Source organism: Rattus rattus, chromosome 2 (assembly GCF_011064425.1).
Source record: "Rattus rattus isolate New Zealand chromosome 2, Rrattus_CSIRO_v1, whole genome shotgun sequence".
Classification (NCBI taxonomy): domain Eukaryota; kingdom Metazoa; phylum Chordata; class Mammalia; order Rodentia; family Muridae; genus Rattus; species Rattus rattus.
In genome coordinates this window covers 156,361,857-156,386,632 of record NC_046155.1, presented here as the reverse complement: position 1 = coordinate 156,386,632, position 24,776 = coordinate 156,361,857, and the positions used below count along the sequence as shown (strand labels likewise).

The window sequence follows — 24,776 nt, the reverse complement described above, 5'->3', positions numbered from 1 at the left end:
TTGAATTAATTTTTTGCTAATTTTAAGGTGGGTATTGTTACAGAAAAGTGGGAGATTGGATCAAGACATATTGTCCTTCAATAATTGAAGAGACTGAAAGGCCAAGTTCCAAACAAGAGTTCTGCTGTTTTTCAGAACCTAATTCCTTATTCATGGAGTTTTTTTAAAATTTTTCCACACATTAAAGATAAATAAAGCAATATAATGATAAACTAGAATCTCATGCACCATAATTAATGAGTGTAGGATATTACTATTCTCATCTGCTTAAAACCTCCATTCTCATTCCAATTATTCATGAGAAGATACTAAAATAATGATTTCATAGAAACATTTACATTTATATTATAAAACCACTGTACCAAATAGAAAGGTTGTATGGTCTATGGTTTCTTCCTGTGTAATTTTGTGAAATCTGTGCAGGTATAAATTTAAGAACTACAAGTTTGTTCTGGCCCTGATGTTTGCCATTGAAGAGATCAACAGAAACCCTGATCTTCTACCCAATACAACTCTTGGATATGATGTCTATAATATTCCATATACCGAAAGGAATATTTTTTATAGTGCCTTTCTTTGGCGTACGGGGATAATCAGTCCCCTTCCTAACTGTGACTGTGGGTACAAGAGAAAGTCACCTGCTGTACTCACAGGACCATCATGGTCAGCCTCTGCCCACATTGGAACACTGCTACAACTCTACAAAATACCTCAGGTGAGGAATGGGATGTAAGAACTAGGAGAAAAATATCCTTTGTTAGCATTATAGGTATCTGAAAATGTAAGATAGGGGCACTGGATTTAATGACCTATCAAAGAAAAGTATGAAGATATTTAATAGAACCATATTTCCATTACTTAAAATAGAATGAATGGAGAGGTGGGAAAGACCAGCTAGGTTATTGGAACTGGAGGCCTGTCAGCGATTTTTGTAGAGAAAAAATGTAGTGAGTTTACAAATAAGCCCATCTTCATCTTGACTTCTGTTTCCATCTGCTGATTTTGATCTGAGATTGTATTTCATGGCAATGTATTTTATGATCTCTTCAGATCACTTTTGGGCCTTTTGATTCTATCTTGAATGACCGAGGTCAATTTAATTCACTCTATCAGATGGCTCCCAAGGACACATCTCTGTCACTTGCCATAGTCCTTTTGATGCTTCACTTCAGCTGGTCCTGGGTTGGTCTGATGCTCCCAGATGACCACAGAGGTACTCAGTTTCTATCAGACTTGAGAGAAAATATGGAGAGCAATGGCATCTGCATAGCATTTTTGAAAATGATCCCTGGCACATGGAATGCATTTTCCAATGCATTATGGAAAAATATGGAGAAGATTGAGGAATCATCAGCAAATGTGATAGTTATTTATGGAGACATCATTTCTGTAGAAGGATTAATTCGGCATATTGCACAACTATTAGTTACATGGAAAGTTTGGGTCTTGAACTTTTCATGTGATGTTGATAGCCATTCTGATTATTTTATGTTAGAGTCTTTTCATGGGAGTATCATTTTTTCATACCACCATGAAGATATGATTGAGTTTATGAATTTTATTCAAACAGTTAATCCCTACAAATACCCAGAGGATGATTATCTTCCTAAATTTTGGTTTTTGTTTTTCAAGTGCTCATTTTCTAAGTTTGACTGTCAACTTTTGGAGAACTGCCAACCCAATGCTTCTTTGGAATTACTTCCCAGACACATTTTTGACCCAACTATGAATGAAGAAGGCTACAATATATACAATGCTGTGTATGCTGTGGCCTATAGTCTCCATGAGTTAAATCTTCAACAAATACAAACACAATCGTATGCTAATGAAGAAGGAATGGTATTCTCACACTGGCAGGTGATATTTCTTCCTTTGTATTGTAATGTCTGCCATGTGGCATTTTTTTATTATTTCTTTTTTTAACTTTCTTTAAAATTGGATATTTTCTTTATTAAATTTCAAACGCCTTTCCTGGTTTTCCCTCTGGAATCCCCCTATGCCATCCCCCCTCCTTCTTTGAGGGTGCTGCCACACCTACCTACCCACTGCCTCTCCATACTGTCATTCCCCTACACTGATGCATCTAGACCACAGAGGACCAAGGTCCTCTCCTCTCATTGGTGCTTGACAAGGCCATCCTCTGATACATATGGGACTGAAGCCAGTGGTTGCACCATGTGTACTCTTTTGTTGGTGGTTTAGAACATGGGAGCTCTGAGTTGTCTAGTTGTTTGATATTGTTGTTATTCTTATGTGGTTGAAAACCCCTTCAGCTACTTCAGTCCTTTCTCTAACTCCTACATTGGGAACCCCATTCTCAGTCCAATGGTTGGAGTCTCATCTGTCTCAAATTGGACATCCTAAGTTCTAGATTATGTTAACAATAAACAAGGGAGAGAATATTTTTCTATGTCTGGAGATAAATGTTAAAACCTGAATAAGGGTTCTTAATGAAGTGTCAGTAACAAGAAACAAACCTTATGTTAATATGGAATTTATGTACCACATTGCCTCACAGGATTCTTCACAATATCTTCAAAGTGAGCGTGGTTGTACATTCCCACTATCCCACTACCTTGATAGTAAATTCCAATTTCTGCCCCTTTGCTTTGAAGCTTTGTCATATATATTTCTCAGAGAAGATATCGTGGCAGTATATCTATTTTTTTAATTTCCCAAAATATAATATTAGCATCATTTTTAGCTTTATTGACTTGAGTATTTCTATTTACATTTTGATTATTGTTCCCCTTCCCGGTTTCTGGAACAACATCCCCCTTCTGTATGGGCTTCCCCTCCCAATCCTCCCCCCATTACCAACTTCCCCCAAACAATCATGTTCACTGGGGGTTCAGTCTTGGCAGGACCAAGGGCTTCCTCTTCCACTGGTGCTCTTACTAAGCTATTCATTGCTACCTAAGAGGTTGGAGCCAAGGGTCAGCCCATGAATAGTCTTTGGGTAGTGGCTAAGTCCCTGGAAGCTCTGGTTGCTTGGCACTGTTGTTCATATGGGAAATCGAACCCCTTCAAGCTCTTCCAGTTCTTTCTCTGATTCCTTCAACTGGGGTCCTGTTCTCAGTTCAGTGGTTTGCTGCTGACATTCACCTATGTATTTTTTGTATTCTGGGAGTGTCTCTCAGGAGAGATCTACATCCAGTTCCTGTCGGCTGCACTTCTTTGCTTCATCCATCTTATCTAGTTTGGTGGCTGTATATGTATGGGCCATATGTGGGGCAGGCTCTGAATGGGTGTTCCTTCTGCCTCTGTCCTAAACTTTGCCTCCCTATTCCTTCCCACGGGTATTCTTGTTCCCCTTTTAAAGAAGGAGTGAAGCATTCGGATTTTGGTCACCCTTCTTGAGGTTCATGTGTTCTGTGCATCTAGGGTAATTCAAGCATTTGGGATAATAGACCTTTATCAATGAGTGCATACCATGTGGTTTTTTTGAAATTGGGTTACTTCACTCAGGATGATATTTTCCAGTTCCTCCATTTGCCTATGAATTTCATAAAGTCATTGTTTTTGATAGCTGAGTAATATTCCATTGTGTAGATGTACCACATTTTCTGTATCCATTCCTCTGTTGAAGGGCATCTGGGTTCTTTCCAGCTTCTGGCTATTATAAATAAGGCTGCTATGAACATAGTGGAGCATGTGTCTTTGTTATATGTTGGGGCATCTTTTGGGTATGTGCCCAAGAGCGGTATAGCTGGGTCCTCAGGTAGTTCAATGTCCAATTTTCTGAGGAACCTCCAGACTGATTTCCAGAATGGTTGTACCAGTCTGCAATCCCACCAACAATGGAGGAATGTTCCTCTTTCTCCACATCCTCGCTAGCACCTGCTGTCACCTGAGTTTTTAATCTTAGCCATTCTGACTGGTGTGAGGTGGAATCTCAGGGTTGTTTTGATTTGCATTTCCCTTATGACTAAAGATGTTGAACATTTCTTTAGATGTTTTTCAGCCATTCGGCATTCCTCAGCTGTGAATTCTTTGTTTAGCTCTGAACCCCATTTTTAATAGGGTTATTTGTCTCCCTGGGGTCTAACTTCTTGAGTTCTTTGTATATTTTGAATATAAGCCCTCTATCTGTTGTAGGATCGGTAAAGATCTTTTCCTAATCTGTTGGTTGACATTTTGTCCTAACCACAGTGTCCTTTGCCTTACAGAAGCTTTGCAGTTTTATGAGATCCCATTTGTTGACTCTTGATCTTAGAGCATAAGCCATTGGTGTTTTGTTCAAGAAATTTTCTCCAGTGCCCATTTGTTCGAGATGCTTCCCCACTTTTTCTTCTCTTAGTTTGAGTGTATCTGGTTTGATGTGGAGGTCCTTGATCCACTTAAACTTAAGCTTTGTACAGAGTGATAAGCATGGATCGATCTGCATTCTTCTACATGCTGACCTCCAGTTGAACCAGCACCATTTGCTGAAAATGCTATCTTTTATCCATTGGATGGTTTTGGCTCCTTTGTCAAAAATCAAGTGACCATAGGTGTGTGGGTTCATTTCTGGGTCTTCAATTCTATTCCACTGGTCTATCTTTCTGTATCTGTACCAATACCATGCAGTTTTTATCACCATTGCTCTGAAATACTGCTTGAGTTCAGGGATAGTGATTCCCCCTGAAGTCCTTTTATTGTTGAGTATAGTTTTAGCTATCCTGTGTTTTTTGCTATTCCAGATGAATTTTCAATTTGGTCTGTCTAACTCTATGAAGAATTGGATGGGTATTTTGATGGGGATTGCATTGAATCTGTAGATCGCTTTTGGTAAATTGGCCATTTTACTATGTTAATCCTGCCAGTCCATGAGCATGGGAGATCTTTCCATCTTCTGAGGTCTTCTTCAATTTCTTTCTTCAGAGGCTTGAAAGGCTTATCATACAGATCTTTTATTTGCTTGGTTAAAGTCACACCGGGGTACTTTATATTATTTGGGTCTATTATGAAGGGTGTCGTTTCCCTAATTTCTTTCTCGGCTTGTTTCTCTTTTGTGTAGAGAAAGGCTACTGATTTATTTGAGTTAATTTTATACCCAGCCACTTTGCTGAAGTTGTTTATCAGCTTTAGTAGTTCTCTGGTGGAACTTTTGGGATCACTTAAATATACTATCATATCATCTGCAAATAGTGATTGACTTCTTCTTTTCCGATCTGTATCCCCTTGACCTCCTTTTGTTGTCTGATTGCTCTGGCTAGAACTTCAAGAATTATATTGAATAAGTAGGGAGAGAGTGGGCAGCCTTGTCTAGTTCCTGATTTTAGTGGGATTGCTTCAAGTTTCTCTCCATTTAGTTTAATGTTAGCCACTGGTTTGCTGTATATGGCTTTTACTATGTTTAGGTATGGTCCTGAATTCCTGTTCTTTCTAGGACTTTTATCATGAAGGGGTGTTGAATTTTGTCAAATGCTTTCTCAGCATCTAATGAAATGATCATGTGGTTTTTACTTTTCAGTTTGTTTATATAGTGTATTACGTTGATAGTTTTCCATATATGAAACCATCCCTGCATGCTTGGGATGAAGCCTACTTGATCAGGGTGAGTGACTGTTTTGATATGCTCATGGATTCGGTTTGCCAGAATTTTATTTAGTATTTTTGCTTCAATATTCATAAGGGAAATTGGTCTGAAGTTCTCTTTCTTTGTTGGGTCTTTGTGTGGTTTTGGTATAAGAGTAATTGTGGCTTCATAGAAGAAATTCGGTAGTGCTCCATCTGTTTCAATTTTGTGGAATAATTTGGATACTATTGGTATGAGGTCTTCTATGAAGTTCTGATAGAATTCTGCACTAAACCCGTCTGGACCTGGGCTCTTTTTGGTTGAGAGACCTTTAATGACTGCTTCTATTTCCTTAGGAGTTATGGGGTTGTTTATGTGGTTTATCTGTTCCTGATTTAACTTCGGTACCTGGTATCTGTCTAGGAAATTGTCCATTTCCTGCAGATTTTCAAGTTTTGTTGAGTATAGGCTTTTATAGTAAGATCTGATGATTTTTTGAATTTCCTCTGAATCTGTAGTTATGTCTCCCTTTTCATTTCTGGTTTTGTTAATTTATACACACTCTCTGTATCCTCTCGTTGTCTGCCTAAGGGTTTACATATCGTGTTGATTTTCTCAAAGACCCCACTTTTGGTTCTGTTGATTCTTTGTATACTTCTTTTTGTTTCTACTTGGTTGATTTCAGCTCTGAGTTTGACTATTTCCTGCCTTCTACTCCTCGAGGATGTGTTTGGTTCTTTTTGTTCTAGACCTTTTAGGTGTGCTGTCAAGTTGGTGATATATGCTCTCTCCTGTTCCTTTCTGCAGGCACTCTGACCTATGAGTTTTTGTCTTAGCACAATTTTCATTGTGTCCCATATGTTTGGGTATGTAGTACCTTCATTTTCATTAAATTCTAAGAAGTCTTTAATTTCTTTCTTTATTTCTCCCTTAACCAGGTTATCATTGAGTAAAGCATTATTCAACTTCCATGTATATGTGGGCTTTCTTTCCTTACTGTTATTGAAGACCAGCTTTCGCCCAGGGTGGTCCGATAGGACCATGGGATTATTTCTATCTTTCTGTATCTGTTGAGGCCTGTTTTATGACTGATTATATGGTCAGTTTTGGAGAGAATGCCATTAGGTGGTGAGAAGAAGGCATATCCTTTTGTTTTAGGATAGAATGTTCTATAAATATCTGTTAAGTCCATTTGTTTCATGATTTCTCTTTGTCTGTCTATGTCTCTGTTTAATTTCTGTTTCCATGATCTGTCCATTTATGAGAGGGGGGGAGATCTCCTGCTTTATTGTATGAGATGCAATGTGTGCTTTGAGTTTTAATAAGGTTTCTTTTATGTATGTAGGTCCCCTTGTATTTGGAGCATAGATACTTTGGATTGAGAGTTCATTTTGGTGGATTTTTCCTTTGATGAATATGAAGTGTCCTTCCTTATCTTTTTTGATGACTTTTAGTTGAAAATTGATTTTATTTGATATTAGAATGGCTACTCCAGCTTGCTTCTTCCAACCATTTGCTTGGAAAGTTGTTTTCCAGCCTTTCACTCTGAGGTAGTGTCTGTCTTTGTCTCTGAGGTGTGTTTCCTGTAGGCAGCAGAATGCAGAGTCCTCGTTGCATATCCAGTTTGTTAATCTATGTCTTTTTATTGGGGAGTTGAGACCATTGATGTTGAGAGATATTAAGGAATAGTGATTATTTGCTTCCTATTATATTCATATTTGGATGTGAGATTATGTTTGTGTGCTTTTCTTCTCCTTGTTTTGTTGCCAAGTCGATTAGTGTCTTGCTTTTTCTACGGTGTACCTTGCCTCCTTATGTTGGGCTTTGCCATTTATTATCCTTTGTAGTGCTGGATTTGTAGAAAGATATTGTGTAAATTTGGTTTTGTCATGGAATATCTTGGTTTTTCCATCTATGTTAATTGAGAGTTTTGCTGGATACAGTAACCTAGGCTGGCATTTTTGTTCTCTTAGGGTCTGTGTGACATCTGTCCAGGATCTTCTGGCTTTCATAATCTCTAGCGAGAAGTCTGGTGTGATTCTGATAGGTCTGCCTTTATATGTTACTTGACATTTTTCCCTTACTGCTTTCAATATTCTTTATTTTGTGCATTTGCTGTTTTGATTATTATGTGACGGGAGGATTTTCTTTTCTGGTCCAATCTATTTGGAGTTCTGTAGGCTTCTTATATGCCTATGGGTATCTCTTTTTTTAGGTTAGGGAAGTTTTCTTCTATGATTTTGTTGAAGATATTTACTGGTCCTTTGAGCTGGAGTCTTCACTCTCTTCTATACCTATTATCCTTAGGTTTGATCTTCTCATTGAGTCCTGGATTTCCTGTATGTTTTGGACCAGTAGCTTTTTCTGTTTTACATTATCTTTGACTGTTGTGTTGATGATTTCTATGGAATCTTCTGCTTCTGAGATTCTCTCTTCTATCTCTTGTCTTCTGTTGGTGATGCTTGTATCTATGACTCCTTGTCTCTTCCTTTGGTTTTCTATATCCAGGGTTGTTTCCCTGTGTCCTTTCTTTATTGCTTCTATTTCCATTTTTAATTCCTTCACCTGTTTGACTGTGTTTTCCTGGAATTCTTTCAGGGATTTTTGTGATTCTTCTCTATAGGCTTCTACTTGTTTATTGCTGTTTTCCTTCGTTTCTCTGAGGGAGTTCTTCATGTCTTTCTTGAAGTCCTCCAGCATCATGATCTAATTTGATTTTTAATCTGGATCTTGCTTTTCTGGTGTGTTTGGATTTTCAGTGTTTGCTTTGGTGGGAGAATTGGGCTCTGATGATGCTATGTAGTCTTGGTTTCTGTTGCTTGGCTTCCTGTGCTTGCCTCTCGCCATCATGTTTTCTCTGGTGTTACCTTGTTCTGCTATTACTGACAGTGGCTAGACCATCCTATAGGCCTGTGTGTCAGGAGTGATGTAGACCTGTTTTCCTGCTTTCTTTCAGCCAGTTATGGGAACAGAGTGTTCTGCTTTCAGGTGTGTAGTCTTTCCTGTCTACTGGTCTTCAGCAGTTCCTGTGGGCCTGTGTCCTGAGTCCATCTGGCAGGTCGCTTGGAGCAGAAATGTTGATCTTACCTGTGGTCCCCCAGCTCAAGTTGCTAGTAGGGGGCTGCTTTTGAGCTCTCTATGAGGGCAGCAACCAGGAGGGACTGCGCCGTCTTTTCCTGTGGCCCCGTGCACCGGGGTCCCAGATGGCATTAGGTATTTTCCTCTGGAGTAAGAAATGTGGGCAGAGTGTAGCATCTTCTGGCTTCCCAGGCATGTCTGTCCCTCTGAAGGTTTAGCTCTCCCTCCCATGGGATTTGGGTGCAGAGAACTGTTGACTAGTTCCCTTCATGTCCAGGTGGTGTCTGGACTGCCTGCAGTATATCTTTAAGAGTTAAAATGATCCTGAATACTACCATAGGGTTATAAAGTTAAGGATTACTTTAAAGTGTACTTCAGACTTTCAGGTCCTCTTTTTAAGGACAGAATCTCTAAATATATTCCTAAAGTGAATAGGCAGGGCTAGCTTATCAACAAAATATGAATTATCTCAGTCCATGTACATTGGTGTCTTTGTATCTTTCCAATATTTAGTTCAATGATTCATCTTGTACAGAATGAGACTTTTGAAATTTAATGCATTTCCATGCAAGTATCTCAGGATCTTTGATGGCTCCTTTAATGATGATCCTTGTTGTGTGGACACCATTGAGGGTCAGGGAGCAACCCTGAAGGTACTTAGGGCTCCTCAAGAGAAGATCATGAGTCTGTGAGAGAGGAGTGACTTAGGCATGGTTGTCAGGGAAATCACAATGTTCTGCCCCACTAATAGTCAGATTGATTTTCATTTATACAGGTTCCACAGAAGAATGACATCCAATGATTATCCAAGAAATACAGATTATATCATTTTGTCTCCATGCATGTTTTTGATTTTCCATTACATCTTCATGGTTAGAAGTTCAATCAAAATTAGAAAGTACAAATAGAACAGATTTTTTAAATCTACTTTACAATTCTAATTCAAAGAATTTAAAAAATGTCTCTACCAAAGCAAACATTTCTTATGTAACGGCATGCTCTTAAGCTGTCAGTATTTACAGTATTTACACTCCAGACAAATAAAAAATACATGAACTGGTCATTTCATGAATAGCTAATACTAGTATGTAATGTTTTTATTTATATAATTTCATCATGTTTATTAAGTAATAAAAGTTTATTTTAATCAATCTATCTCATTTACTGAGTTCCATTCCTCAGTGAGTATACCATGTATGATGCCCTACAGTTAAAGTACATTTTAAGAGAACTCTAAATGTATTGTAAAAAAAATGGTGTACAGTCAGTTATCAGTTCTCCTGGCCAGTTAGAATTTGTCAAATATTTCTAAATTTAACCTGTTCCAACTATGATTTTTGGGTTTGTTAAGGATAGATACTCAAGAAAATACCTGGAGTCATGGCCTCACTTAGAAATTTCTAACTTTGTGCTTATTTGTGCTTGTCATGATCTCCAGAACACAGAAGGGCTTCAAAATAAGGTCAAATAAAAGTATTTCCTTAAAAACAAAAGGAATACTTCGTTTATGACTTTCCTAAAGACTTAGACATAATTTTCTCTGGAAAAGACATAAAATAAATCATAATGCAGAAAGTTCCAATAATTCTAGAGACAGAGACCAATCCTAAAAGAGAAACAGCACGAAAATGATCCCAGCATTTGGCTTATCTTTGTTTGACTTGTGACAAACAACTGTCCTAGCTTCATGACTTTCACCATTTCCAATGGACATGGCTGTGTCAACTGAAATTTATTGTAGCACTTTAAAAATGTTTTAGTACCTCATATGATTTTTAACCTATGTTTTTGCATTTCTTTTAGCTTCTCCCTTTCCTAAAGAACACAATAATGAAAAGCCATGTGAGAGGACACACACTAATGGATGGGGGAAGAAACTTAGATACAAAGTATGACATTCTTAATTTTTGGAATTTTCCAAGTGGTCTTGGATTAAAGGTGAAAGTAGGAACCTATTCTCTAAGTGCTCACCAGGGTGTACAGTTATCTTTATGTGAAGAGATGATACAATGGCCTACAAGGTTTACAAAGGTGAGTTGTGTCATTTTTTGACTTCTCTGACCTTTCTTAGAACTAAGGTAATTCTCAGGATGTAATGATCATTAGACTCTTACTCAATATCAATAAATATTGAACTACCATTAAGGATCTTCACATAAAAACAGATAACATAGACTATTTTCTCATGCCTTGACTCTGGTCAATGGATATGTTTATTTTAAATTTGATAATGCCCAAACATTTCTTAAAAATAGATTGTCTATTAGTTACTGCCTCAGGCCACTGATATATTCATTTTGTCACCAAAATGAAGAAATTACAGTAATGTAAGATGGCATTTTAGTTTCCCAGCTTGAGAAAAGGCACAATAGTATAACAGGTGTATGTGCTGTTTGTGTGTATATTTGTGTGTGTTTCTGTTATGTGTAATGCTTGACTTGCTACTTCATGTAAATATTCAACCAAAGCAACAAAGAGGAGGACAAGTTTTTATTGGCTGACTCTGTAACACTCGTTATATTGTGTTGGGCAAAAAATGTTTTGAAAGCCAGAAGTAGTGATGACAACATGTTCATAGACCAGAATTAGAATCAGAGAAGAAAGGATGTGGTTGCTCACTTCTATCATCTTTTCATTGTGTGACATTAGCCAGTGAAATACTGACCACCATTTTGAGATCTCAGTAAGTGCCTGTATAAAACTAAGCATGGAGATGTATAAGATTTGCTTCCATGATGAATCCAAGATCTGAAAAGTTGTCAGTCAACATTAACAACCACTTTCACATAAGAACAACAATGCCAAACAACCAGAGCTTCCAGGGATTAAACCATTATCGAAAGACTATACATGGACTGAGCCAGGGCTCCAACTGCATATGTAGCAGAGAATAGCCTTGTTGTGGCACCAGTAGAAGGGGAAGTCCTTGGTCCTACCAAGGTTTGACCCCCAGGGAAGGGGAAATGTGTGTGTGGGAGGGGGGTAAGGGGGATAGATGGGGGAAACATCCGTATGGGGGGTGAGGGGATGTAGACTTATGGACAGAAACCAGAAAAGGGAATAACATTTGAAATGTAAGTAAAGAAATACATCTGATAAAAATAAAATAAAATATAAACAACTTTAAAAAACAATTACTTTCAATATAAAAGTTCCCCCTAGTAAGCATAGAGACAAGTTAAATCTGAATTCATATCATGACTTTCTTGAACATTCCTTTAATCATCTATACTTATCAATGTCTTCAGGAATTGGACAAAGCTTAAACATATGGCCTGTGTAGATAAAATTAGCAATACCAAAACCCATTAGCTTCAATTGTAAAATTAACTGCTCAATTACAGTCAGAAATACTTGGATTTTTCAAATGAGCCCAAGCATTGACTAATAGCTTACATTTCTCTCAGGTTCCTCAGTCTGTGTGCAGTGAGAGCTGTAGGCCTGGATTCAGGAAAACTTCCCAAGAAGGCAAGGCTGTCTGCTGCTTTGATTGTACTCCTTGTGCAGACAATGAGATTTCAAACGAGACAGGTAAATACAGGCTTACAGGGAAATTTCCAGCTCATCCACAGGAGTCTGCTATACCTAAGCAAATGGGGAAAGACTGGAAATAAGTAAGAGATTTTCTCACATCTCCTTATTAGAAATTTAAGGATTGCTGCTAGTTTTATTTTTTTTTGAAATCACATTCTCTAGATATTGAAATCATCCTTAACTTATATTGCTGATCCACTACACATATTTTTTCCTGAATACTCACTTTTCCCACACATTAATGGCCTTTTTCATTTCACCATGGACACAGTGTTTTTAGCACCATTTCTATATAATTTCAAACAATACTCAGTCACATGTTGGATTCACTTAAAACTTGGGTTTCTCACATCCTCTTTACCATTATTTCCAACACAGAGATTTGTTGTTGTTGTTGTTGTTGCTGCTGCTGCTGCTGCTGCTGCTGCTGCTGCTGCTGTTGTTTTACACTTTTGGGGGAATAAGCAGTTAGATTTGATTTCTCCAGTAGATATATTTAATCTCTATCATTGCTAAGTTTCTTTTGTTTTATCTGGAGCAGTGGGACTTTGTTATCAGGTTTTGCAGAGCAACTTATTGTCTTGGCAATAGCCTGTTTTTTGTGGGGGTGGGAAGGAATGCGGGGCACCTTTTGAACAAACAACTCATTCATGAAACCCAGTCCCTGTATTCATAACTTCATTTGTTGACCAGAGATGGGCAGTGGGATTCTATTTCTATCACTGTTAAAGGATGTTTCCCTTGCATCAGGTTTCCATGTTGTTCCTTCAATACACTTTATTTCTAGTTGTTCTTGTCCTCATTCTCACCCTCAATTCCATCTCATATCACACTTCTTACAGCTCATCCTATTTTCATCTCCCTTGCCTCAATCCACCCAGAAATTCTATCATCCCATGGAGATCCCAGCAAGATATTTTGTATTTTTCCTTGTATTTTTTACTGGATTTTCTAATTTGCATTTTAAATGTTATCCCCTTTCCTGGTGTCCCATCCATAAACCCTCTATTGAAATCCCCCTGCCCCTTCTTCTATGAAGATGTTCCCCCCACCCATCTACCCACCCTTCCCGCCTCCCTTCCCTGACATTACCCTACACTGAGGAGTCAAGTCTTAACAGGACCAAGGGCTTCTCCTCCCATTGGTGCCCAACAAGGCCATCCTCTGCTACATATGCAAATAGAGCCATTGGTCTGTCCATGTGTGATGTTTAGATGGTGGTTTAGTCCCTGGGAGTTCTGGTCAGTTGGTATTGTTGTTCTTCTGGGGTTGTAAACCCATTCAGCTCCTTCAATCCTTTCTCTAACTCCTCCAATGGGGAACCCATTCTCAGTTCAGTGGTTAGTTGCAAGCTGCCACCTCTGTCTCTGCCATGCTGTGGCAGAGCCTCTCATGAGACAGCTATATCAGGCTCCTGTCAGCATGCGCTGTCCGGTATCAACAATATTATCTGGTTTGGTAGCTGTATATATATGGGCTGGAACCCCAGGTGAGGCAGGCTCTGCATGGCCATTTCTTCAGTCTCTGCTCCAAACTTTGTCTCCATATTTCTATGAATATTTTTGATCCCTCTTCTATGAAGGACTGGAGCATCTACACTTAGGTCATCCTTCTTCTTGAGCTTCATGTGGTCTGTGGATTATATCAGCGCTGAATTTGATTATTTTCTGCCATCTATTGCTTTTGTGTGCATTATGAATTATTTTATGTCTTTTCCAGAGAAAATTATGTCTAAGTCTTTAGGAACGTCATAAACAAAGTATTCCTTTTGTTTTTTAAGGAAACACTTTTATTTGACCTTATTTTGAATCCCTTCTGTGTTCTGGAGATCATGATAAGCACAAATAAGCACAAAGTTAGAAATTTCTAAGTGAGGCCATGACTCCAGGTATTTTCTTGAGTGTCTATCCTTAACAAACAAAAATTATAGTTGGAACAGGTTAAATTTAGAAATATCACTATTCGCAGATGATATGATAGTATATTTAAGTGATTCCAAAAGTTCCACCAGACAACTACTAAACCTGAAAAACACCTTCAGCAAAGTGGCTGGGTATAAAATTAACTCAAATAAATCAGTAGCCTTCCTCTACACAAAAGAGAAACAAGCCAAGAAAAAAATTAGGGAAACAATACCCTTCATAATAGTCCCAAATAATATAAAATATCTTGGTGTGACTTTAACCAAGCAAGTGAAAGATCTGTATGATGAGAACTTCAAGCCTCTGAAGAAAGAAATTGAAGACCTCAGAAGATGGAAAGACCTCCCATGCTCATAGATTGGCAGGATTAACACAGTAAAAAATGGCCATTTTACCAAAAGCTATCTACACATTCAATGCAATCCCCATCAAAATACCAATCCAATTCTTCAGAGAGTTAGACAGAACAATTTCGAAATTCATCTGGAATAACAAAAAACAAGGATAGCTAAAACTATCCTCAAAAATAAAAGTGCTTTTGGGGGAATCACTATTCCTGAACTCAAGCAGTATTGCAGACCAATAGTGACAAAGACTGCATGGTATTGGTACAGAGACAGAAAGATAGACGAGTGGAATAGAATTAAAGACCCCGAAATGAACCCACACACCTATGGGCACTTGATTTTTGACAAAGGATCGAAAACCATACAATGGAAAAAAGATAGCATTTTCAGCAAATGGTGCTGGTTCAACTCGAGGTCAGCATGTAGAAGAATGCAGATCAATCCATGCTGATCACTCTGTACAAAGCTTAAGTCCAAGTGGATCAAGGACCTCCACATCAAACCAGATACACTGAAACTAATAGAAGAAAAAGTGGGGAAGCATCTTGAACACATGGGCACTGGAGAAAATTTCCTGAACGAAATACCAGTGGCTTAGGCTCTAAGACCACGAATCGACAAATGGGATCTCATAAAACTGCAAAGCTTCTGTAAGGCAAAGGACACTGTTGTTAGGACAAAACGACAAACAATACATTGGGAAAATATCTTTACCAATCCTACAACAGATAGAGGGCTTATATCCAAAATATACAAAGAACTCAAGAAGTTAGACCCCGGGGAGACAAATAACCCTATTAAAAGATGGAGTTCAGGGCTAAACAAAGAATTCACAGCTGAGGAATGCCGAATGGCTGAGAAACACCTAAAGAAATGTTCAACATCTTTAGTCATAAGGGAAATGCAAATCAAAACAACCCTGAGATTTCACCTCACACCAGTGAGAATGGCTAGGATCAAAACTCAGGTGACAGCAAATGCTGGCGAGGATGTGGAGAAGAGGAACACTCCTCCATTGTTGGTGGGATTGCAGACTGGTACAACCATTCTGGAAATCAGTCTGGAGGTTCCTCAGAAAATTGGACATTGAACTACCTGAGGACCCAGCTATACCTCTCTTGGGCATATACTCAAAAGATGCCCCTAACATATAACAAAGACACGTGCTCCACTATGTTCATAGCAGCCTTATTTATAATAGCCAGAAGCTGGAAAGAACCCAGATGCCCTTCAACAGAGGAATGGATACAGAAAATGTGGTACATCTACACAATGGAATATTACTCAGCTATCAAAAAACAATGACTTTATAAATTCATAGGCAAATGGAGGAACTGGAAAATATCATCCTGGTGAACTAACCCAATCACAGAAAAACACACATGGTATGCACTCATTGATAAATGGCTATTATCCCAAATGCTTGAATTACCCTAGATGCACAGAACACATGAATCTCAAGAAGGGTGACCAAAATGCGAATGCTTCACTCCTTCTTTTAAAGGGGAACAGGAATACCCTTGGGAAGGAATAGGGAGGCAAAGTTTAGAACAGAGGCAGAAAGAGAATACACATTCAGAGCCTGCCCCACATGTGGCCCACACATATACAGCCACCAAACTAGATAAGATGGATGAAGCAAAGAAGTGCACCCGACAGGAACCGGATGTAGATCTCTCCTGAGAGACACTCCCAGAATACAGCAAATACATAGGTGAATGCCATCATTAAACCACTGATTTGAGAACAGGACCCTGGTTGAAGGAATCTTAGAAAAGACTGAAAGAGCTTGAAGGGGCTCGAGACCCCATATGAACAACAATGCCAACCAACCAGAGCTTCCAGAGACTAAGCCACTACCCAAAGACTGACCATGGGCTCCAACCTCATAGGTAGCAGTGAATAGTCTAGTACGAGCACCAGTGGAATGGGAAGCCCTTGGTCCTGCCAAGACTGAACCCCCAGTGAACGTGATTGGTGGCGGGAGGGCGTTAATAGGGGGAGGATGGGGAGGGGAACACCCATATAGAAGGGGAGGGGAGTGGTTAGGGGATGTTGGCCCAGAAACCAGGAAGGGGAATAACAATTTAAATGTAAATAAGAAATACTCAAGTTAATAAAGATGGAGAAAAAAAAAAAAAGAACCACTCTCCGGTAGCTCATCACATGCAGACAAAAAGTCCAGGTTTTTAAAATATTTATTTATTTATTAAATATAAGTGCACTGTAGCTGTCTTTAGACACACCAGCAGAGGGCATCAGATCTCATTACATATGGTTATAAGCCACCATGTGGTTGCTGGAATTTGAACTCAGGACCTCTGGAAGAGCAGTCAGTGCTATTACTCACTGAGCCATCTCTATAGCCTCAAAAGCCCAGAGGTTTTTTTTTAATTTTTATTGGACATATTTCTTTACTTACAATTCAAATGCTATTATTCCCCTTTCCGGTTTCCTGTCCATAATCCCCCATCCTTTCCCCTCCCCCATATGTGTATTTCCCCCATATATCACCCTTACTACCCCTCCATATTCCCCTGCCCTGGGGTCCAACCTTTGCAGGACGAAGGACTTCCCCTTCCACTGGTGCCCCAACAAGGCTATTCTCTGCTACATATGCAGTTGGAGCCATGGGTGAGTCTATGTGTAGTCTTTCGGTAGTGGTTTAGTCCCTGGAAGCTCTGGTTGGTTAGCATCGTTGTTCTTATGAGGTTGCAAGCTCCTTCAACTCTTTCAATTCTTCCTCTAATTCCCCCCAAGGGGGTCCTGTTCTCAGTTCAGTTGTTTGCTGCTAGCATTTTGGTCATCCTTCTTCTTGAGCTTCCTGTGGTCTATGGATTGCATCTTGGGTAATTCGAGCTTTTTGACTAATATCCACTTATCAATGAGTGCTTACCCAGTGTGTTTTTCTGTGATTGAGTTACCTCACTCAGGATGATATTTTCTAGTCCCATCCATTTGCCTATGAATTTCATGAAGTCATTGTTTTTGATAGCTCAGTAGTACTCCATTGTGTAGATGTACCACATTTTTTAATCCATTCCTCTGTTGAAGGGAATCTCAGTTCTTTTCAGCTTCTGGCTACTATAAATAAGACTGCTATGGACATAGTGGAACATGTGTCTTTGTTGTATGTTGGAGCATCTTTTGGGTATATGCCCAAGAGAAGTATTACTGGGTCCTCAGATAATGGAATGTTTAATTTTCTGAGGAACCTCCAGATTGATTTTCATAATTTCTGGCCATATGTTCCTCTTAGGTGCATTTGCTTTTTTTTCTAGAGCTTTCAGGTGTATTTTTAAATTGCTAGTATGAGAACTCTCCAATTTGTTTACAAAGGCACTCAGTGCTATGAACTTTCTTCTTAGCACTAATCATTGAGTAGAGAGTTGTTCAGTTTCCATGATTATGTGGTCTGTCTGTTGCTTCTGTTGTTCTTAATAATCCAGCTTTAACCCATGGTGGTCTAATTAGATACAGGGAATTATTTCAATTTTCTTGATTCTGTTGAGATTGCTTTGTGACTACCTATATAGTCAACTTTGGAGAAGGTTCCATGAAGTGCTAAGAAAATGGTATTTTTTTGTGTGTGTTGGGTGAAGGATTCTGTAAATATCTTTTAGATCCATTGGATTCATAACCTCACTTAGTTTCATTATTTCTCTGTTAGTATCTGATTCTTGATGACTTGTCTTCTGGGGAGAGTGTGATGATGTCTCCCTCTATTAATGCATGAGGTTTGAGGTGTGGTTTAAGTTTTAGTAAATTTCTTTTATGAATGTGGGTGCCCTGGAGTTGGGACATATATATTCAAATTGAGCTGTCATTTTATTGCATTTTTTTGTTCGATGAGTATGAACTGCACATACCCCATCTCTTTTGCTTAATTTTCATTGAAAGCTTATTTTATTAGATATTATAACAGCTACTCCAGCTTGCTTCTTTGGCTCTATTTATTCATAAACATGTTTTTAGGCTTTACTGTGAAGTAATGACTGTCATTGTTGCTGGAGTGTGTTACTTGTATACAGCAAAATAATGGGTCCTGTGTTCTCATTCATTCTCTTAGTGTGTGTCTTCTATTGGGGAATTGCGTCAATTGTTGTTGAGAGATGTTAATGACCATTGATTTTTGATTTCTATTATTTTGTTTTTGTTGTTGTTGTTTTGTTTGTTGTGGTTGGGGGTGGTGTTGGTGGGGGTGGTGGTGGTGGTGGTGGTGGTACTGGTGTGTGTGTGTGTGTGTGTGTGTGTGTGTGTGTGTGTGTGTGTGTGTGTGTGTGTCTGTGTCTGTGTGTGTCTGTGTATTCATGTGTGCTTCCCTTTTGGTGTGTATACGGGATGCTATCCAGAGATAGCTGTAGGGATTCTGACCCAGCTAGAGTGTTCAAGGAATTGTAATCTCCCAAGGGGAGAGGGGAGTCAGACTGAGGTATTCTCTGCTCTCTTTCACAGCTGTTGCTACTCTAGAGTTGGGAATGCTGGCATTAGCAGAGAGGGCAACTTCTGCTTGAGCAGAGAGGGGAAGCTAGACCATCATGCCTGTTCCTGAGGAACAAAGCAGTAAGATGCTGAGGGAGGGGGAGAGGAGGGAGACTGTGGAGAGGGGATGAGCTAGTATCAAGGTCAGGGACTCTGGGTGGGAAGTGAGTGTGGTGGTCCCAGGCAGCTTCAGTGATGAAACTTTCAGGAGAGAACAATCCTCCCCAGGAAGTGTTATGAATAGATATATTTGTGGGGTATTGTTGTTGTTGTTGTTGTTGGTGGTGGTGGTGGTGGTGGTGGTGGTGGTGGTGGTGGTGGTGGTGACTGGCAAAAAAAAAGCAGGGAGAAGGCAAGGTTTTTTAAACCTGAGAGTAGTTTGAGACTGTCTCTAGCTTGGGTTATTAAGAGGCAGACCTGATTATAATAGATTGTTGCCTGTGTTGTTTGTTGTGTTATAGTGGAAACATCCTTTTGGCCAAAGAGTTTATCACAATCCTATGGAGTGTCACGTCAGTCTCGATTTTGTTTGACTTGTTGAAGACATTTATCTTGAAATAGTGTCTCTCATTGTAAAAATATCAGACTGGGCAGGTAGGACTGACAAATAATTTTTTTTTAATTTGGGGCATTTTACAGAACAATATGGCTCTGTAGGAGAGATTTTATCTAAGGTGTGTGGGTGTCATACTTTTTTATTTTCTGAGATTTTTAAGTCTGAGGCTTAGCATGGATACTTGGAATGGGTTGAGTGGTTTAGTTTGATTGGAGTTAATATTTATAGAGAATGATTGGCTGTTTGGGGATTTCTGTATCAGAGTCTTGAGCAGTATGAAAGACAGGGTTTGTTTTTATAAGGGAGTAATGAAAATTATAAAGTTGTATAATAGGTGGTTGAGGGTGGGTGACTCTGGAGTTTGGCAGGTTTTTGTTGAAGCTTTGGTAGGACTTTGTCATTTGTGTCTCAGGGAGAGGGGAAGAGAGATACCTCTCTCCCAAGAGAGAATGTGAAGTGCAGGGAGAGGCCAGAAGCAGTCTAGTTGTTTTTTAATGGAGCCCAGTCTTTAGGTGAGGAAAGGAGGATGGAGGTGAGTATATGGTTCATTTAGTACTTTTTTGAGGGATAAGGGGGCAGGGGCTGTGTAGAATGATTTTTATTTTTCTTGCTCATTGGATAAGAGATATGAGATCTGAAATAGAATGGTCTTTAAGACCTTGATCTTTGGGGTCATCTGGCTGAGTGAATTCTGGGGCTATGTTGTTATTAATCTGTCCTATTTCAGACAGTCTTATGTATTGTCAGACTGTAGCTAAGATTGGCAAAAAATCACAGGAGGGTTTTTCCTTCTTTAGTATCTCTATTTCTGATGAGAAAAGTTTCTTGGGTCCCTAACTCAGGGTTGTAAATATTATCATTGACCACATATGGTGCTATCTGAAGGACTTTTTCCTAAAATAAGGAAGCTTGGGTTTTGGCTATTTTTATTTTGTGGGCTTTTAGTAGGGCATATATCTCTATAACCTGGGTTTCCTCTATGTGATGAGGAGTTATCCGTGACAGAAAAGAGAAGAAATGTCTTGTCTAATGGGAACACTTGCTTGGCCTATTGGCTTTGGAGGAACTTTACAGAGGTCTAAAATCCTAATCCTTTCTGCTGATTTAAGAACTGGCAGCCACCCTGTGGCTTTTATGTGATTGTTGTGTTACCAGGTTTTTTGTTTTTGTTTTAAGGAAAAGTTAGATAGAGCGTTTGTCAATGTCTGTTATGGGCTATTGGGTTTTAGACAGGGGCTAGAGGAACCTTCAGCCAATACCAGAGAGTTGCTCTGGCCAGAAGACTTTAAACGTCCCTTTAGCTTGTCTAAATCTACAAAAAGGCACTTTGTCTCTAGAGTTGGAGTGGGGTAGGAGCCCTCACCTTCCCATCCCATTGATTTTAGTGTGACTGCTATTCTTGCCCCATGTGGTTGCCTGTTGCCAGTCTATATTACCAGTCTATATACACTATCCATAGAGATCCGTGGGAGTTCAGGCCTGACTGGAGTGGTCAAGAAATTACACTCTCTGAAGGGGAGAAGAGAGTCAGAACAAGAAGGCCACTGCTCTGTCCTGTGGCTATTCCTACTCTAGAGCAGCAAGATACTTCTACACAGCAGAAGGGCTGGCCAAAAACAGAGAGGACTGTAACTGCTCATCTGCTTCTACTGCTCTGACCTCTGCCACTGCTCCAGAGTCAGCGCTTTGGGCAAGAATAATATTCCCCCTGCAAGTGTTACAACTCTTATATGACAAAAGTTCTCATATCCTTGATAGAATAATTCTCACACATTTATTCCTTCTGGATAGGGTGTTATATACATTTTGGTGTAGATTGGCATCTGACAATAGATGCTTTACATTGGCTTGGTCTGAGATGTTAGGAATGCCTCATCTACTATAGAGGGGCTCGGGGTGCTGCCCCTATGTGACTTATTGTCATGATCCTCTCCATAGGATGCTGTGGTTACATGACAGGGGCATGGTCAGGAACAGGTGAATACCTACCATTCTCTGATATGAGATTCCAGGGCTTCCAAGCCCACTCAGCCTCATCAAGTTTCCTGACATGATCCACTGCCCCACACTTCCCTTATTTTGTTTTCATTGGTGTAAAATTACTTATTACTAGTGTTTTCTTATGTCTACTTTTCCTCCTTGGGTTGGAATTTTCCTTCTAGTACTTTTTGTAGGGCTGGATTTGTAGATAGATATTTTTAAAATATGCTTGTGACTTGGGATATCTTATTTTCTCCACCTATAGTGAATGAGAGTTCTGCTGGGTAGAATATTCTAGGTTTGCATCTGTGCTTTATTAGAAGCTGTAAGACATTTCTCTGTTCATGCTCTTCTAACCTTTATAGTCTCTGTTGAGGTTGAGAAGTCATGTGTAATTCTTGTAGGACTTTGTATGTCACTTGCCATTTTTCCCTTATGACTCTCAATATATTTTCTTTAGAGATTTTGTGTTTCATTTATTATGTGATGAGAGGATTTTCCTTTCTAGTCTGATTGGCTTGCTTTTGTGTACACATCATGTATTATTATAGGCATCTGTTTCTTTTGATTGAGAAAATTTTCTTTTATAATTTTCCTGAAAATATTTTGCAGTCTTTGAAGCTGGTTCTCTTCTCCTCCTTTCTATTCCTATTTTTTTTTTAGGTTTGGTCTTTCCTAGGTGTTCTGTATCAGGAATTTCATAGATTTCCTCAGATTGTGTTTTCTTTATTACTTCTATTTTCATTTATAGGTCTTGAGCTTTTTATTCACTTATTTTACTTCACCTGTTGAATTGTATTTTCCTGTATTTCTTTAAGGGACTTAATCAGTTTTCTCTTTAAAGGCAACTACATTTATCATCTTCCTAAATTTCTTTGAGGGACTTCTCTTTAAAGGTATCAATCATCTTTATAAGGGTGAATTTAAGGTCATTTTCTTATGCTTTGATTGTCTTAGGATATTCAGGGATTGGTATAGTGGAATAGCTTTGCTCTGAAGGTTCCATGTTACCTTGGCTCTTGTTTGGAATCTAGTGCTGGCCATTCGGCATCTGGTTGTCCATGGATATTCCTAGTGTACCAAATATTGGGAAAGCAGGCCTAATCTGGATGTTCCTTGTGTAGGAGGCCTCTGGTGGACAGTTGTGTAATGGAGGTTCTTAGTGTAGCAGGCCTGGATATTCCATGTTTGTTGGGCCTGATCGAGGCCAGCAGAACTGAGAACAAACAATATAGGTCAGCGTGACAGTCTACAGCTAGCCCAGATGCCCTGAGAGATAGACAGTGGAATTGGGGGAAGGGATCTGACCTGATTGTTACTTGTTCAGAGGGCCTCATGGCAGCTAGTAGAGCAGCTAAACAATGGAGACCTGGGGTCAGGTCACAGCTAGCTCCTTGAAAAACTATTTTAAAATAAAACCACATTTAAAATTAGATTTCCTCTATCATAGTGTTAAAGCTCTGTTTATGAACAAAGATTGAAAGACCCAAATGAATGTTGGAATGTCAACTGGCATTGCCATTATGCTGGTCTTAATTAGATGATGATGTTGTACAGAGTTTCATCCTTCTGACCTCTTGTTAGAATGCTATATTGAAATCATTCATTATCACTTAAAATCACTAGTTTAGATCCAATTTCTTTTTCAAATGGGAACATCACATCTGGATATATCTGTGTGTGAAATCTGGTGCTGATCTTTTAACCTCTGCTTCTCTCAAACTAACATGTTTAGTTTATTTTTTAATTTTGTTATTTTTCTTATTTCATTCTATTCTTTCATTTTATACCCACACATTCTTCTATAAACTCTTCCTTGCTTTCTTTTGAATTCACTACTAATTTTATTTTATTTTTTTTCTTTTAGTGAAAACAATTTGTCTTTATACAGTATCATGCTTATAGTTTTTCCTCACTCTATTCCTCTCAGTTCCCTTCCAACATGTGGATGAACTCATGTTCTTTCTCTCATTACAAAAGAGCAAGTTTATAAGTGAAAACAACCAAACAGAGCAGCTCCCTACAGAACAATAAATTATGTTTACCAACTCCAAATAAAAAAAATCCCTAAAGTCCAGAATATATAAAGAACTTAGTGAAATAGCTATAAAAATTTCAACTGAAAAATGATGTACAGATCTGAACAGAGAATTCTAAATAGAGGAATCACAAATGGCTGAGAAAACGCAGGCATCAAGGCTCCATGTGGGCACCAGGTCAACTTTTCTATATTCAATAATTTGTATGAATGTTGTCCTCTGAAACAAGGACCCATTCTGTCAGTTTTTGGAGACTAGGCCTTTGTCAGCCTGAATTATTTGGTGATTCCATAAGACTTTCTTGGCCAAAAACTTGAATGAATGTCATTTAGTTCCAGTACTTCTAGCCTGGCTACAAGAGATTCCTTATCATCTATTACTAGGAGTCCTCAATAGAATCACTTTCAGAGATTCAAAATGTCCATCGTTTCTCAATCTGTGGGGATTGAAAAACTCTTTCACAAGGGTCATTTAAGAGTATTAAGGGGAATATATTTACATTATGATTCATAGCAATAGCAAAATTACAGTTATGAAATAACAAAAAAGTAACTTTTTGCTGGATATCACAGCAACATGAAGAACTGGATTAAAAGATCACAGCATTAGAAGGTTAAGAACCACTGACCTAACATCTCTGAGTCAAGTTATTGTAAATTGCTTATTATTTACTTAAGGACAAATATCAACTTGTAAGTGATAGTATCATATTTGTCTTTCTAGGTCTGGGTTATCTCACTCAAGAGAATGTTTTTTTCTGGTATCCATTTTCCTGCAAATTTCATGATGTCATTTTTTCACAGCTGAATAATATTCCAATGTTTAACCATACCACGATTTTTATCCATTTTCAGTTGGGTGGCATGTAATTTATTTCTAGTTTCTATTTTGAATAATAAGTCTACATTGGTCATGTTTGAGGAAGTGTTTTAATATTTAGGATGGGGTATTTTTTGGTTGTTTGCTAAAAAGTTGTATAGCTAGATTTTGTGATAGCTCACTTCCTAATGTACTGAGGAGTTAACTTATTGATGTCCAGAGTGGTTATACAAGGTCTCACTTCCACCAACAATGGAGAAGTGTTCCCACTCTATATCCTTGCCAACATGAGGTATCATTGTATCATTGATCTCAGTTATCAATGTGGGGTGTAAACCAAAAGTAGATCTGATTTATATTAGATTTCCATGTTGTCTAACGATGTTGAACATTAACGTTTTTCTCAACTTATTGAACATCCTTTGTTAGGGTTCTACATTATTTTCTAGTTGGATAATTTGTTTTCCATATCTAGCTTATTGAGTTCTTTATAGATTCTGGACATTAGTGCTCTGTCAG

The 24,776-nt window shown here is 38.6% G+C and overlaps 1 protein-coding gene across 1 annotated transcript in view; it reads left to right on the top strand.

Annotated features, from left to right (window-relative positions):
* Window positions 1-445: 445 nt before the first annotated feature.
* Window positions 446-24,776, top strand: part of LOC116894373 (vomeronasal type-2 receptor 116-like) — a 35,912-nt gene continuing 11,581 nt past the window's right edge. The window contains exons 1-4 of the mRNA XM_032896079.1: window positions 446-715; window positions 1,051-1,857; window positions 10,382-10,609; window positions 11,986-12,109. Of these exons, the coding sequence (XP_032751970.1) occupies window positions 461-715; window positions 1,051-1,857; window positions 10,382-10,609; window positions 11,986-12,109 (1,414 nt within the window). The 5' untranslated portion in view covers window positions 446-460. The remainder of the gene's footprint in view (window positions 716-1,050; window positions 1,858-10,381; window positions 10,610-11,985; window positions 12,110-24,776) is intronic.